This window comes from Euprymna scolopes, chromosome 30 (genome assembly GCF_053919585.1).
Source record: "Euprymna scolopes isolate OS-2025 chromosome 30, ASM5391958v1, whole genome shotgun sequence".
Lineage (NCBI taxonomy): Eukaryota > Metazoa > Mollusca > Cephalopoda > Sepiida > Sepiolidae > Euprymna > Euprymna scolopes.
The window spans coordinates 46,034,697-46,050,406 of record NC_136511.1 but is presented as its reverse complement, the minus strand read 5'-3'; the positions used below and the strand labels follow the sequence as shown (position 1 = coordinate 46,050,406).

Below are 15,710 nucleotides of genomic sequence, written 5' to 3'. Positions count from 1 at the left end.
GAGACAGTTGATGATAGCTTACAGTCAGTCTTGAGTAGGAGACAGTGGACGACAGTTGGTGACTCGGAGGCCCCTTGAGAGAGATTCAATAGAGATTTTGGAGTTGAAGCCAGATGGGATTAGATCGGATCAAAAAGAAAATTACTGGGGACTGACATGACCAGACAGCTGGTGATGGACAACATTTGGGGGTTCCTTTTTCTATGTTATAAAATGATATCACAGACACTGACACACACACACACAGAGCTCAACCGAGTTACATCAAGAATTCTTCTTGCTTTATCATAGCACGACAACGATGGTAATCATCGGGTCGCATTTCAGCAAAAGGAAAATTGGTTCAACGTGTTACATAATTGTTGTGGGAACATACACATCCATATAACCTTACTAACCTTTTCTGTACGACTAACCCTTATGAAAGCCATTGTTTGAATGGAAATGTTTAAGTAACACCTAAGAGTCAGAGGTGACCCTACAACAGTTGACAAAATCATCCGAGTTTCAACTTTCCTGATGATACCTCATACTCCTCCTTTGTATGTCTTTACAGTTTGTCCCCCCCCCCCCCCGCAGACAGAACGGAGCAAGATGGCGGACTCACATTTATTTACAATGTAGTTCTTGTAAAGTTATTTTTTTTTTATTATTAATAAATAGTTTCATGCTCATATGAAGTGTTCTTGCTAATTCTCATAGTCAGCAACAAATAATATCATTCGTACAAACACAACAGAAGCACGCAGTCACACAAAAAATTAACATTTTACGCAGTTCTTTGCATTATTGTTGTATTCTGCAAAATCTTTCAAACTGCATCGGTTGCGCAGTACAGGTCAGACAAGGCAGTGTTGCGTTATATAGACCTCTTCGTTACGTTCTCAGATGGTTAGGTCAGTTTTGTAGCTTTATCTGGTCATAGCAACTTCTAATTGCCCCATTCCTGTTCTTAGACGAGTACGTGAAGTTATGGCAGGCAGGTAATGGATGAACTGTTGAACAGTCTAATAGTTTCTTCCAGAATTGGTCAACACTTTGTTGTGTTAGGCAAATGATACTTATTGAGGTACAAGACTACCCACTGTATGAGCATCGCCCTTATAGCAACCTACTATAAGTACTATACTGCAAGGAACATCATAATGAAATGGTCAAAATGCAAGATGAGGACTGCTGAGCTATGATCATCGATGTTTGCGATAGATTTAATGCATGAACAAGAAATAATGCTTCTGTTTGTTGGACTGTTTTTTTTTTGTTTTTTTGTTACATAGGAATTACCACTTATCAAGGCCCAGAGACCACTCGAGGATAAGGGTTAAGAGTGTACAGCAGTCAATTGGACAATATAGTAATCGTTAGTAATGGAAATTCGGTAAATTTGTTAACTTAAGTGGAATGGCTCATCAAGAACTTGTTTACGTTGGACTTGAAGAAAATCAGATTGTAGTCGGCTGGAAAGCAGGAAAACGGAAGACATTCCACAGGCGTGCACTTCTAAGAAAGAAGCTTTGTTCATGGAATCTACTGTATCAACAATATTTGCAAGGGCATCAGCATAACCTGATAATAATAATTTGATATTCATCGAATTGGCCCCCAAAAAAAGACATTGTTGTACTCTGCGATATAAAATCCTAAAGTTGAGAGGGCAGGGCAGTCGAGTTCTTGGTTCCAAATTGAACAGGTCGAAATAAGAATTTCATACGAACGTTGACAAGAATCTTTTTTAAAATTAAAACTTGATACATGAAAAAAAAAAAAAATAACGCTACTGCTTGTTGGATTATATCAACAATATTTGCAAAGCCATCAGCATAATTAGCGTCAGTCTCAGCAAGATACCCCCCCCTCCTGTTTCTTGCAGGTAACAATGTCAACCAATTCTCTTTCTCGTTTGTCAACTAGCACATGTAAGATGTAGTCGATAGAGATTATGAACAAATAGTTATGTTATCGCTTTTGAAGGACAGCAAATAATTCAGTCTTCCTGCATAATGGATTCTGTTGTGCAAGTCTTTGAAACGTGATCATACGAAAGTTTCACACTTTTTTACGCAGTCCTTTGCGTTTTTGTTGTACTCTGCAATATCTTTCAAGCTGCACTGGCAGACAAGACAATGTTGCATTGCATGGTCTTCGTCTCCATATTCACAGATGGTTGGGTCAGTTTTGTAACCCCATCTGGTCATAGCAACTTTTGATTGCCTCATTGCTGTTCTTAGGCAGTTGGGTGTTTTTCACTGGAACCATGATGCTTCCAAACCGGGAAAGAGGGCCTCAGAAGGGGAGATTCCCCTGTCAACAGAAATAGAGGGCCATTCTCCATCTGTCTGGCCTATAGCTGTAGTCTTATTTCTTCCTCTTCAAGCAAAGGTGTGCAAAATGCAGTGTCCATGTTGGAGGAGGGGCATACCACAATGTAACTCGGTGTTACAAGACAAGCCATCTCTCTGTGTTCCCCACCCCCTCACATATATGCATACAGTAACCTATCTATTTTTTCTCTAACTTTTCTCTTCTTTTTAAGAAACTAGCAAGCTGTCTGGCATTGCCTGGGCGTAAAATACACTTAAATATGATATTTTTAATTCATGTAGATTTTGTATTTATTATTATAGAGCCAATACTCTAGTATTATATTATGCCCAATATATAGTTGGCCGAAATGTTAAGATGATAATAGTCCGCAATAAAAGAAATTAATAAATGATACTCATCTCAATGATGAATTCCAATTCTATTGATTATTATTTTGTACCTAATATATAGTAGGGTTTTCAAAAGTAAAAAAAAAAAAAAATTACTTGAGTCATTAGCTAGAATCGAAACTGAAACATATAGCTCTCCAGCCTTATTAGTTACCCTCTGAACCACATCTATACGTATATAAAAAGTTAAAAAAAAAAAAAAATGTTGTTTAACCTATATATGTATATTTGCACATGCGCAGAATAGCATTTTAAGTCTACTTATGCCTGCCAAGTTACAATTTTTTTTTCAGTTTTAACTCCTTAGCAGATACTTTTACTGGCTAAAGAATAAATAGTATTTTTTCACAAGTCCAAATACCCTGTATATTAAGTTTCAAGTCTGTAGATCAAAAATTGACAGAAGTTTGGTAGAGACCGTTCCTCACAGACAAGACCACTTTAACATTTTTTTTTTTTACAATCAAGTGTTCCTGGGTTTGTGCCAGCTTTGCTTGTTTTGAGAAAGCCATCTCCACAGTAGATATAGCTCACAAGCGTGTGGTGCTTCACATAACAGAAGCAGAAAACAAGTCATTTAGCATATCAGTCCCAACTACATGTTTCCAAACAAACGAAATATAAAGCCTCTCTGCCCATCTTCTAAAAAAGTGTCCACATACCTTTGTAGCTTGTAACTGGTTATACACATACCAAAAATATTTGGTGAATTTATCTTTGGAGATTGGTGATCCATTGATCCGTATTCTCTCTGTGATATCCATCAGGTGAGGCGAACTGAAAGATAAAGCTTACACTTATTTCATGTGCCTAAAATCATGAAACTAAAATTTGGAGCTTGTTCATCTAAACAACATACAATTACTTTATACACAGAATATTATATTTCTCTTTGTCTGTATTTCACTTTTTCTCAGAAACTACCGAGTTGATCCGACCAAAATTTTGTATGGACCTTTCTTCTAATAAGATGCAGCAAACTAAGTATTATGGTATCCATTCGATGCATAGTTGGGTTTTTTTGGGTTTTTTTTTTACATAGGAGTCACCACTTATAAAAGCCCTGAGGCCACTCGAGGATAAGGGTTATTGACTGCACAGTTATCAATTGGATAATATCGTAGTTGTTATTAATGGAAATTTGGTAGATTGGATTACTAAAAGGGGCGATTCATCAAGAATTTGTTTATTTTGGACTTGAAGACAACCAAGTTGTAGTTAACTAAAAAACAGGCAAACAAAAGAGAGTTACACAGGTGTGCACTTCTAAGAAAGATTAAGAATAATTAGTATTTAATACAAAATTGAGCACAAGTATAACTATATTCAACCATCAATTTGGCATAAAGCACTCATTCTAAATTAACAGGCTATAAATTTTGTCAATTTTTAATGAGCAAAAAAATCTAACATATAATATTAATTGATAATGCATATAACTAGCAAGCCACCCAACATTGTCTGGTCATAAAATACGTTTAAATAGAATGTTTTCATTTATGCAGATTTCATATTTATTATTATAGAGTCAATTCTTTATTGTACCCAATATATAGTAATGATTTGACAAGAAAACAATATGACTTGGGTCCCATCAGCTGGACTCAAAACCAAACTATATAGCTTTCCAGCATTACCCTTTGAGACATGTCCATATACATATAAGTTAAAAAAAATTGTTTACCTTATAAATGTATATTTGTGCATGCATAGAAGAGCACTTTAAGTCGATTTATGCCTGCCAAGTGCCAATTGCTTTCAATTTTGACCCTTTACGTGTGTTGTGCCCCCCCTCTCGATGTACATATCCCTGATAAACCTATTTAGCAACAAAATCACACCTGTTCACTGTTGAGGTCCCTAAATGTCTTTTGATAACTGGACTTTACAAAACGTGCAGACCTGTGGGCATTTCTGAGACGAGTCATTTTGGTCATCACTACAATTTTTTTTTAAACACGAACCCAAGTTTGCCCAGCTGGCCAAACTTGGGTCTTTGTTTAGTAAATCGTTATTTTTTTGCATTTCCATACACCAAACATGAATATAAATATCACATGGGTCATAAGCTTCATTTCGGTACCTAACTTGCCTGGGTGAGTTGTCTGTAGGCTGAGATAAACCGTGTCACACACAGACAGACCGACAGTAGGAAAATTTATAATAAGATTTGCAATTCTGCAGAGAAATCAAGTATTATTGTAACGTCTCTAAAAAAAAAAAACAAAAAAACATTGTTATTTGTTTTAAACTTGAGTTGCGATATTGTTCTGAAGGAAGATTCTTTTGTTACACCAATGACAAAGACTACATGATTGACGCTGCAAACAGTGTTGGAATCAAGCACTGAATTCAGGCAAAGACCAAGTGAAGCAGTTGTTGCATGGTAGTCCATTTTTCTTTTTTTTTTAAATGGTATTTTTGTGAATTTTCAATAACTAGCTTGGATGCACCTGACCTTGCCGATCGTAAAATACGCTCAATATATTTTAATTCACGTAGATTTCAAATTTATTATTACAGAACCAATTCTCTATTATATATATATATATATATATATATATATATATATATATGTATATGTTAGTGATGGGACGATTCCAAAATCCCCCCTTCCCCCCGATTCCAATACAATTACGGATTCCATTCTAGATTCCTGGTTCCAATTCTTTGAAAGTTTATAAATATTTAATTAGAGACTTATTGTTATTTGTAAATTTTAAAATTATTACATAAGCCCTGATAATTTTTGTGTCTATTTTTCCTCAAATTGTAATTGATTAAAAATTACAAGACAACAAAAGATTTATTTTGATCTTAAAACGAAGCCAGATTATATCAGTTCATCGTTAGTGTACAACATGCTACATGCACCTTGAAAGTTTTCATAAACAGTTGAAAATAGTCAAGGATTGAAAGGTAAAATGAGAAAACGATGTAAGAACAACGCCCCCCCCCATTGTTACGAACGAATTTCTAAATAATCATATACTATTTAGAAAACCATTTTCAACATGGAGAGGGCATGGGATTTTTTAACTATTCAGTGCCTTCTCTCTATGAATGAAGTGAAAATTTTATTTTAATTATAAAAAATTGGTAGGTTATTAAATTGATTTGATTAGCTGTAAAAAAAAAAAACAAAAAAAAAACGAAAACAAGATGCAAAAAATAATATAATAATAATAATAATTGTAGATTAACACTCAGCTAAATCCCCATTCCAAAATGAAACGTTACTTCTACAAGTGATAACATGTGAAACCCTTAAAAAACTTGATGGAAAGAAAAGCAATCATTTTAGCATTGTAGTGGAAGGTCAGTTTCAAGTATAAATTTAACATAAAATAATCATCATTTCTGAACTATTCTAATTCTTTTTGGATGTCAACTAAATTATTTCTCCACTAACTTAAGTTTGATGTAGTGGAATGGGGACATAAATGGATGGTCACATTCAATGCTACCAAGTCTAAACTGGTTTCCTTCAATAATTACAAGAAACCTTCTCTGCCACCAATAGCAATGGCCAGTGACTCCCTGTCTGAGAGTACATCTTTCAAACTACTTGGCCTAACGTTCACAGGAAACATGAGTTGGAACAATTATATTGAAAACATTGCCAGGGCCGCTGCGAAAAAGGTAGGCTCTCTCTACCGTGCTAGAAAACTACTGACACCTGAAAGTATCCTGTACCTCTATAAGGCCACCATTCGCCCATGTATGGAGTATTGTTGTCACATTTGGGCTGGTGCATCTGCTACTAGTCTCTTGCTCCTAGACAAGGTTCAAAAGAGAGTTGCCAATCTGATAGGCCCTGAACTGGCATCTAAGCTTCAGCCTCTGTCCCATCGACGAAACATTGCATCCCTCTGCCTGTTCTACAAGTATTTTAATGGTGAATGCTCTGACGAACTGCAGACACTTGTGTCCCCACAACGTAGACACCCTCGACAAACCCGACAGGCAGCTAAATCCCACTCCCACACAGTAGAGATCCCTAGATGTAAAAGATCTTTCTACTTCAGTAGTTTCTTCCCCAGAATCGCTAGACTCTGGAATTCCATTCCAGGTCCCTGCTTCCCTAACTGTACTGACATGCAGAAGTTCAAGTGTAATGTGAACCGATATCTTGCTGCCCAAATCCCAACATAGTGCCCCAGTAGTTGTTGCCCCTGATAGTAGCCCCTACACCAAAGTGGCAATGTGCCTTCTTTAGGGTGAAAATGTAATAAAAAACATTTTAAAACCATGCATAATTGCTTAAAAAGGTAGACATCCCATTCAAATAAACGCACGTAATTTATCTCTAATAGAAAAAAAATATTTTGTTTTTGGTTAACTGCCCTAACACACTAAAATATTTCAGAAAAAGACACTTATTTTATGTTAAATTTATGTGAAACTGATCCTGCACTTTAAATTCCTAAGTAAATCGTTTTATGTTTATTATTTTATAATTATGAGTGTTTAACAGTGAGTGCATAGGTAATTTTTTTATTCAATTTTTAACAGTTATATGTAAAACGGTACACGTAAATACTTTATTCTTACGAAATTATCGATGTTTTTTTCTTCCGTTTTCATTTTTCACCAATCGCTATTATAACTTTTTGTTACGAAGAGAAAAATTTGATTCTCCATTTTTAGGCTATTGCATGTAAACAATCTGAAAAAACAGTTTCGCATATAAATTAAACGTAAAATGATCACCTCTTTCGAAGCAGACAGTATTTTAAAAACACGTAACAGATTTTGTTTGTTTTTAATTTTGGCCATGTTTATGTTCCTGGTCAAACTGTAGTATAAACTATGTCATTGTCTAAAGTCATAAAAAACAAGACCTCTTCCTACTACTAACTATAAGTCCATGGGTTAATATGAAAAATGAAGCGATTACTTGTGGTTTTATGATTTTGCCAATTGGACTTGGGGGTCAGTGGTAAAAAATTTAGTTAACTGTTTTAAAACAATTAGAACAGCCCGGAAACAGGTGATCATTTTACGTTAAATTTATGAATTTAGGAAAATTGGGCTACAGAAAAAAGGCAACGGAAGAAAGAGCAACAGAAAAAGGGCCATTTTAGCCAGCTAGGAAAAAAGGACAATTATTACATAAATATCGATTGAAAATAAATTTCAGAACAGTTCTTGCAGGAGATATTGTTTTAAAAAGAGGGTCCCCAAACCTCCATCCCTCACCCCAATTAAAAAAAAAAAAAAAATTTTTAATATACTAATTGTTCTGTTTTGTGGTCTCGAACTTGGGAATTTTTTTGTTGAACTCGAGAATCTGCACAGAATTTCAGTCGGAGGTTACATCAATCGAAACGTTAACAAAGTGTAGTATCTGTTCGGATGCTACACTTCACCTATTCTCTCCTCGTTTAATGAAGCAGAAATCCTTCTAGACTGAGGCAATTTTAATTTTTGTTCTGACCCAGAGTGCCCCTTTTTGGAGCTGGATATTCCCCACATTAAAAAACGACCTTGTGTCTAAATTTACCCTCTAGGGGAAGCAAGTAACTAGGAACACTCAAATGAGAACAGTAGAACGAAACGTGTTCATAACTTATAAAAATCGATTTTATTAAGTTTTAAAGAACCCTTAACATTTTAAGATATTTTTTTAAATATAATTTTGGGGGAGGGGTAGCCGCTTTAAAAAAAAAACTCTTGATCAACAAGCGATTTTCAATCGATATTTATTCAATAATTGCCCTAAATTTACATGCACTACTAACTCTCCATCCTAAATTCTAAAATAATTGTGTTTTTAGTGGATTCACAAATATTGCCTCAAAATGTAGATTATCATTGGGGCGGGGGGGGGGCGGTACTTTAAATGTAGATATAATTTCTTTTTTTAATTTTATGCAAATGTTTTCCCTTTATGTATTTTATCCAAAACTTTGATAAATTTATTATGAGATATTCATGTATATTTTTAACAGAAAGCGGCTCCAAGAAAATAAAACTTGCCCATTTGTTTGAAATCTTACCTGTGAACTCTGAGAAGAGGCATCTAGATATTTGGCAAGTAGATGCGAAAAAATACTTGAATATTTGATCAGGCTTTAGCCGGCATCTGGCGCCATAGGAATTACTAAGCATAAATAAATGATATAGGTAAAATCAAAGAAAATTTGGTACTAAAAGTTTTTCACATGGAAGTATGAAAATTCACAAATTCATTTCAAACTCAATTCAAAGCTAAGCCTTTTCTCAACGATTTGTCCATTCCTTGTTATATTTGTCAATGCTGAGTGAGGGAGCAGACAAAACTCAACCAGACAAAAGTATAAACCCATAAAATAAATAAATTAATGATGAAAAAAGAAAACTTTTTATATTCTATCTTTATTTAATTAGCACTAATGCTTGATAGTATTTTTCTTGACAAAATATTTCTTTAATTTAAAACAATTATTTCGATACCTTGGAAATAAACTGCATTCTTCTAGATGTTACCTAGCGAATTTCAAGTTTTGTTTTGTTTATTTAAAAAAAATACATCTTATTTCGATGTTATTATGATCTATCGAGTTTAGTTTTACTAATAGTTTCAAAACAATAAAGATTTATCATCAATGGAAAATTAAGTTTAAAAAATATAAAAAGAATCGATTTTGGAATCAGAAATTAGGTACAAATTTTTCCGATTCCGATACGCTCAAAAGTTCTGATTTTACCGATTCCCGATTCCAATTAATTGTCCCAACACTAATTTGTAATATATATATATATATATATATATACATACACACACACACAAAAGAATAACAGTATAGTTACATTCCAAAATTCAAATATTCATTTTCCATGCAAAAACAGCTCCTCCAGCATATTTCAATTTCGGTACATTTTTTACAGATCCGTTTTGTTATGTAGAAACAAACAGTTTTCATGTCAATAGTTTCTTTTTGTGCATATACTCTTCAGAAAAATCAAAAATTCTTTGCTTAGGTAGAAAAAAATGCATGACAATATAATTCTGCAAAAAGAAAAAAAAGTTCCTAGAAGACTCAACATCGTGTCTGTTCCAGTAAATTCATGATTTTGTTGGTATTCTTATTAAATTTGAAATTGTTTTAATGCAAAAAATAAAAATCTGTTTCATTCTAATGTCCTTTCAAAAACAGATAAAATGTCGCTTACCTGAAGAAACCAGTCTTATAACCACACTCCCTCAATATACTTTCCGTGTAGGCACATGTAGAACCTTTGCCTTTCGTACCAGCCACGTGAATGACAGAGAGTTGGTCAAGATCTTCCATCTAGAAATAAAAATTAAAAATGGATAATCTATAGGATTATAGGATAGCGTGCGTGTTATTTATTTTGTGTGTCACGCTTACATCCAAGCGACTGTCGTTTAATTGTAATCGACTTCCATTTCTTGTAATAAATAATTTTACCAAGAATTCTTCATAACTTTTGGTTTCAATTTTAGCTGATGGCACTTAAGTTATATATTTTTTCATAAGTTTTGATTTAATCTGATGCACCCACATCACATGGATATTTTTCTAAATTTTTGAAACTGCAACTTTATAAAATATAAAAATCAATAGAACATTAACTCTATAATAATATATACGACATCTGCAAGAATTAAAATATCATATTTAAGTGTATTTTACGACCGGGCTATGCCTGGCGTCTCTGCTAGCTTAGATAAATACTTTTACAATTTTAACAAAAAATCTACAATAATATCAGCACATCTCCATTTACACTGAACATCTACAGAATGCCGATATCAATATATTACATATGAATAAGCCCCCTGTGGAATTTCCACAGGTCCCTCTAGTAATCAAAGAATAGAATAGTTGAATGCTAATTACATTTAATAAAAAAATGCTATCATTATCACTGTGCTTAAAATATAATGAAACATCTTTATTATGTCTATTTTTTATTATGTTTATTTCTGAGATGAGGATTAATTTGTATTATTTGGACAACTATTCTCATCTCCCATGTTATTTTCACGTTTCGGTTGATGTAACCTCCGACCTTCTTCAGGTGCATCTTGGACATTCGAGGACAAAATAGAACAATATTCGTATTATTTGGATTATTCAAACAACTGTTCTCATCTTGATTGTTATTTGCACAATGTTTTGGTCATTGTAACCTCTGACCTTCAAGTGTATTTTGTCAAACTCAGGAATCTGTGCAGAATTTCGAATGGAACCACTTATTTAATCTTTGGGAGTAGCATTCTATCGTTCCATCAACCATGACCAGGTACAATTCCTAATAGTATATTTTAATCTCCCACACTGAAGATTGAACCTTCAAGCGCCAGAAGAATGTAATTTACAACTGAATTTTACCAAATATTTTATTATAGGAGCTTTAAACCTATTTTTGTTTTTAGATGTATATTTATATTATTTATCACTAGATATTACTATTTATCACTAGACATTACTATTTATCACTAGACATTACTATTTATCACTAGACATTACTATTTATCACTAGACATTACTATTTATCACTAGACATTACTATTTATCACTAGACATTACTATTTATCACTAAACATTACTATTTATCACTAAACATTACTATTTATCACTAGACATTATTATTTATCACTAGACATTACTATTTATCACTAGACATTACTATTTATCACTAGACATTACTATTTATCACTAGACATTACTATTTATCACTAGACATTACTATTTATCACTAGACATTACTATTTATCATTAGATATTACTATTTATCACTAGACATTACTATTTATCACTAGACATTATTATTTATCACTAGACATTATTATTTATCACTAGACATTACTATTTATCACTAGACATTACTATTTATCACTAGACATTACTATTTATCACTAGACATTACTATTTATCACTAGACATTACTATTTATCACTAAACATTACTATTTATCACTAGATATTACTATTTATCACTAGACATTACTATTTATCACTAGACATTACTATTTATCACTAGACATTACTATTTATCACTAGACATTACTATTTATCACTAGACATTACTATTTATCACTAGACATTATTATTTATCACTAGACATTATTATTTATCACTAGACATTATTATTTATCACTAGACATTACTATTTATCACTAGACATTACTATTTATCACTAGACATTATTATTTATCACTAGACATTACTATTTATCACTAGACATTACTATTTATCACTATACATTACTATTTATCACTAGACATTACTATTTATCACTAGACATTATTATTTATCACTAGACATTATTATTTATCACTAGACATTACTATTTATCACTAGACATTACTATTTATCACTAAACATTACTATTTATCACTAGACATTATTATTTATCACTAGACATTACTATTTATCACTAGATATTACTATTTATCACTAGACATTACTATTTATCACTAGACATTACTATTTATCACTAGACATTACTATTTATCACTAGACATTACTATTTATCACTAGACATTACTATTTATCACTAGACATTACTATTTATCACTAGACATTACTATTTATCATTATACATTACTATCACTATACATTATTATTTATCACTAGACATTATTATTTATCACTATACATTACTATTTATCACTATACATTACTATTTATCACTATACATTACTATTTATCACTATACATTACTATTTATCACTATACATTATTATTTATCACTATACATTACTATTTATTACTAGACATTATTATTTATCACTATACATTACTATTTATCACTAGACATTACTATTTATCACTAGACATTACTATTTATCACTAGACATTACTATTTATCACTAGACATTATTATTTATCACAAGACATTACTATTTATCACTAGACATTACTATTTATCACTAGACATTACTATTTATCACTAGACATTACTATTTATCACTAGACATTACTATTTATCACTAGACATTACTATTTATCACTAGACATTACTATTTATCACTAGACATTACTATTTATCACTAAACATTACTATTTATCACTATACATTACTATTTATCACTATACTATTTATCACTAGACATTACTATTTATCACTATACATTACTATTTATCACTATACATTACTATTTATCACTATACATTACTATTTATCACTATACATTATTATTTACCACTATACATTATTATTTATCACTATACATTACTATTTATCCCTAGACATTATTATTTATCACTAGACATTACTATTTATCACTAGACATTACTATTTATCACTAGACATTACTATTTATCACTATACATTACTATTTATCACTATACATTATTATTTATCACTATACATTACTATTTATCACTAGACATTACTATTTATCACTAGACATTATTATTTATCACTATACATTACTATTTATAACTAGACATTACTATTTATAACTAGACATTACTATTTATAACTAGACATTACTATTTATCACTAGACATATCTATTTATCTCTATACATTATTATTTATCACTAAACATTACTATTTATCACTAGACATTACTATTTATCACTAGACATTACTATTTATCACTAGACATTACTATTTATCATTAAACATTACTATTTATCACTAGACATTACTATTTATCACTAGACATTACTATTTATCACTAGACATTACTATTTATCACTAGACATTACTATTTATCACTAGACATTACTATTTATCACTAGACATTACTATTTATCTCTATACATTATTATTTGTCACTATACATTATTATTTGTCACTAGACATTACTATTTATCACTATACATTACTATTTATCACTATACATTATTATTTATCACTATACATTACTATTTATCACTATACATTACTATTTATCACTATACATTATTATTTATCACTAGACATTATTATTTATCACTAGACATTATTATTTATCACTATACATTACTATTTATCACTAGACATTACTATTTATCACTATACATTACTATTTATCACTATACATTACTATTTATCACTATACATTACTATTTATCACTATACATTACTATTTATCACTATACATTACTATTTATCACTATACATTATTATTTATCACTAGACATTACTATTTATCACTAGACATTACTATTTATCACTAGACATTACTATTTATCACTAGACATTACTATTTATCACTAGACATTACTATTTATCACTAGACATTACTATTTATCACTAGACATTATTATTTATCACTATACATTACTATTTATCACTAGACATTACTATTTATCACTAGACATTACTATTTATCACTAGAAATTATTATTTATCACTATACATTACTATTTATCACTATACATTACTATTTATCACTAGACATTACTATTTATCACTAGACATTACTATTTATCACTAGACATTACTATTTATCACTAGACATTACTATTTATCACTATACATTACTATTTATCACTAGACATTACTATTTATCACTATACATTACTATTTATCACTAGACATTACTATTTATCACTAGACATTATTATTTATCACTATACATTACTATTTATCACTATACATTACTATTTATCACTAGACATTACTATTTATCACTAGACATTACTATTTATCACTAGACATTATTATTTATCACTATACATTACTATTTATAACTAGACATTACTATTTATAACTAGACATTACTATTTATAACTAGACATTACTATTTATCACTAGACATTACTATTTATCACTAGACATTACTATTTATCACTAGACATATCTATTTATCTCTATACATTATTATTTATCACTAAACATTACTATTTATCACTAGACATTACTATTTATCACTAGACATTACTATTTATCATTAAACATTACTATTTATCACTAGACATTGCTATTTATCACTAGACATTACTATTTATCACTAGACATTACTATTTATCACTAGACATTACTATTTATCACTAGACATTACTATTTATCACTAGACATTACTATTTATCTCTATACATTATTATTTGTCACTATACATTATTATTTGTCACTAGACATTACTATTTATCACTATACATTACTATTTATCACTATACATTATTATTTATCACTATACATTACTATTTATCACTATACATTACTATTTATCACTATACATTATTATTTATCACTAGACATTATTATTTATCACTAGACATTATTATTTATCACTATACATTACTATTTATCACTAGACATTACTATTTATCACTATACATTACTATTTATCACTATACATTACTATTTATCACTATACATTACTATTTATCACTATACATTACTATTTATCACTATACATTATTATTTATCACTAGACATTACTATTTATCACTAGACATTACTATTTATCACTAGACATTACTATTTATCACTAGACATTACTATTTATCACTAGACATTACTATTTATCACTAGACATTACTATTTATCACTAGACATTATTATTTATCACTATACATTACTATTTATCACTAGACATTACTATTTATCACTAGACATTACTATTTATCACTAGACATTATTATTTATCACTATACATTACTATTTATCACTATACATTACTATTTATCACTAGACATTACTATTTATCACTAGACATTACTATTTATCACTAGACATTACTATTTATCACTAGACATTACTATTTATCACTATACATTACTATTTATCACTATACATTACTATTTATCACTAGACATTACTATTTATCACTATACATTACTATTTATCACTAGACATTACTATTTATCACTAGACATTATTATTTATCACTATACATTACTATTTATCACTATACATTACTATTTATCACTAGACATTACTATTTATCACTAGACATTACTATTTATCACTAGACATTACTATTTATCACTAGACATTACTATTTATCACTAGACATTATTATTTATCACTATACATTACTATTTATCACTAGACATTACTATTTATCACTAGACATTACTATTTATCACTAGACATTATTA

At 30.4% G+C, this 15,710-nt stretch overlaps 1 protein-coding gene across 2 annotated transcripts in view; it reads right to left on the bottom strand.

The window, feature by feature from the left end:
• LOC145254789 (folylpolyglutamate synthase, mitochondrial-like) overlaps window positions 1–15,710 on the bottom strand; it is a 102,931-nt gene that overhangs the window by 31,347 nt on the left and 55,874 nt on the right. For both annotated transcript variants that reach the window (XM_080113576.1, XM_080113577.1), the window contains exons 3-4: window positions 9,873–9,991; window positions 3,377–3,491 (exon numbers count right to left, since the gene is read on the bottom strand). In XM_080113576.1, coding sequence (XP_079969702.1) covers window positions 3,377–3,491; window positions 9,873–9,991 — 234 coding nt within the window. The remainder of the gene's footprint in view (window positions 1–3,376; window positions 3,492–9,872; window positions 9,992–15,710) is intronic.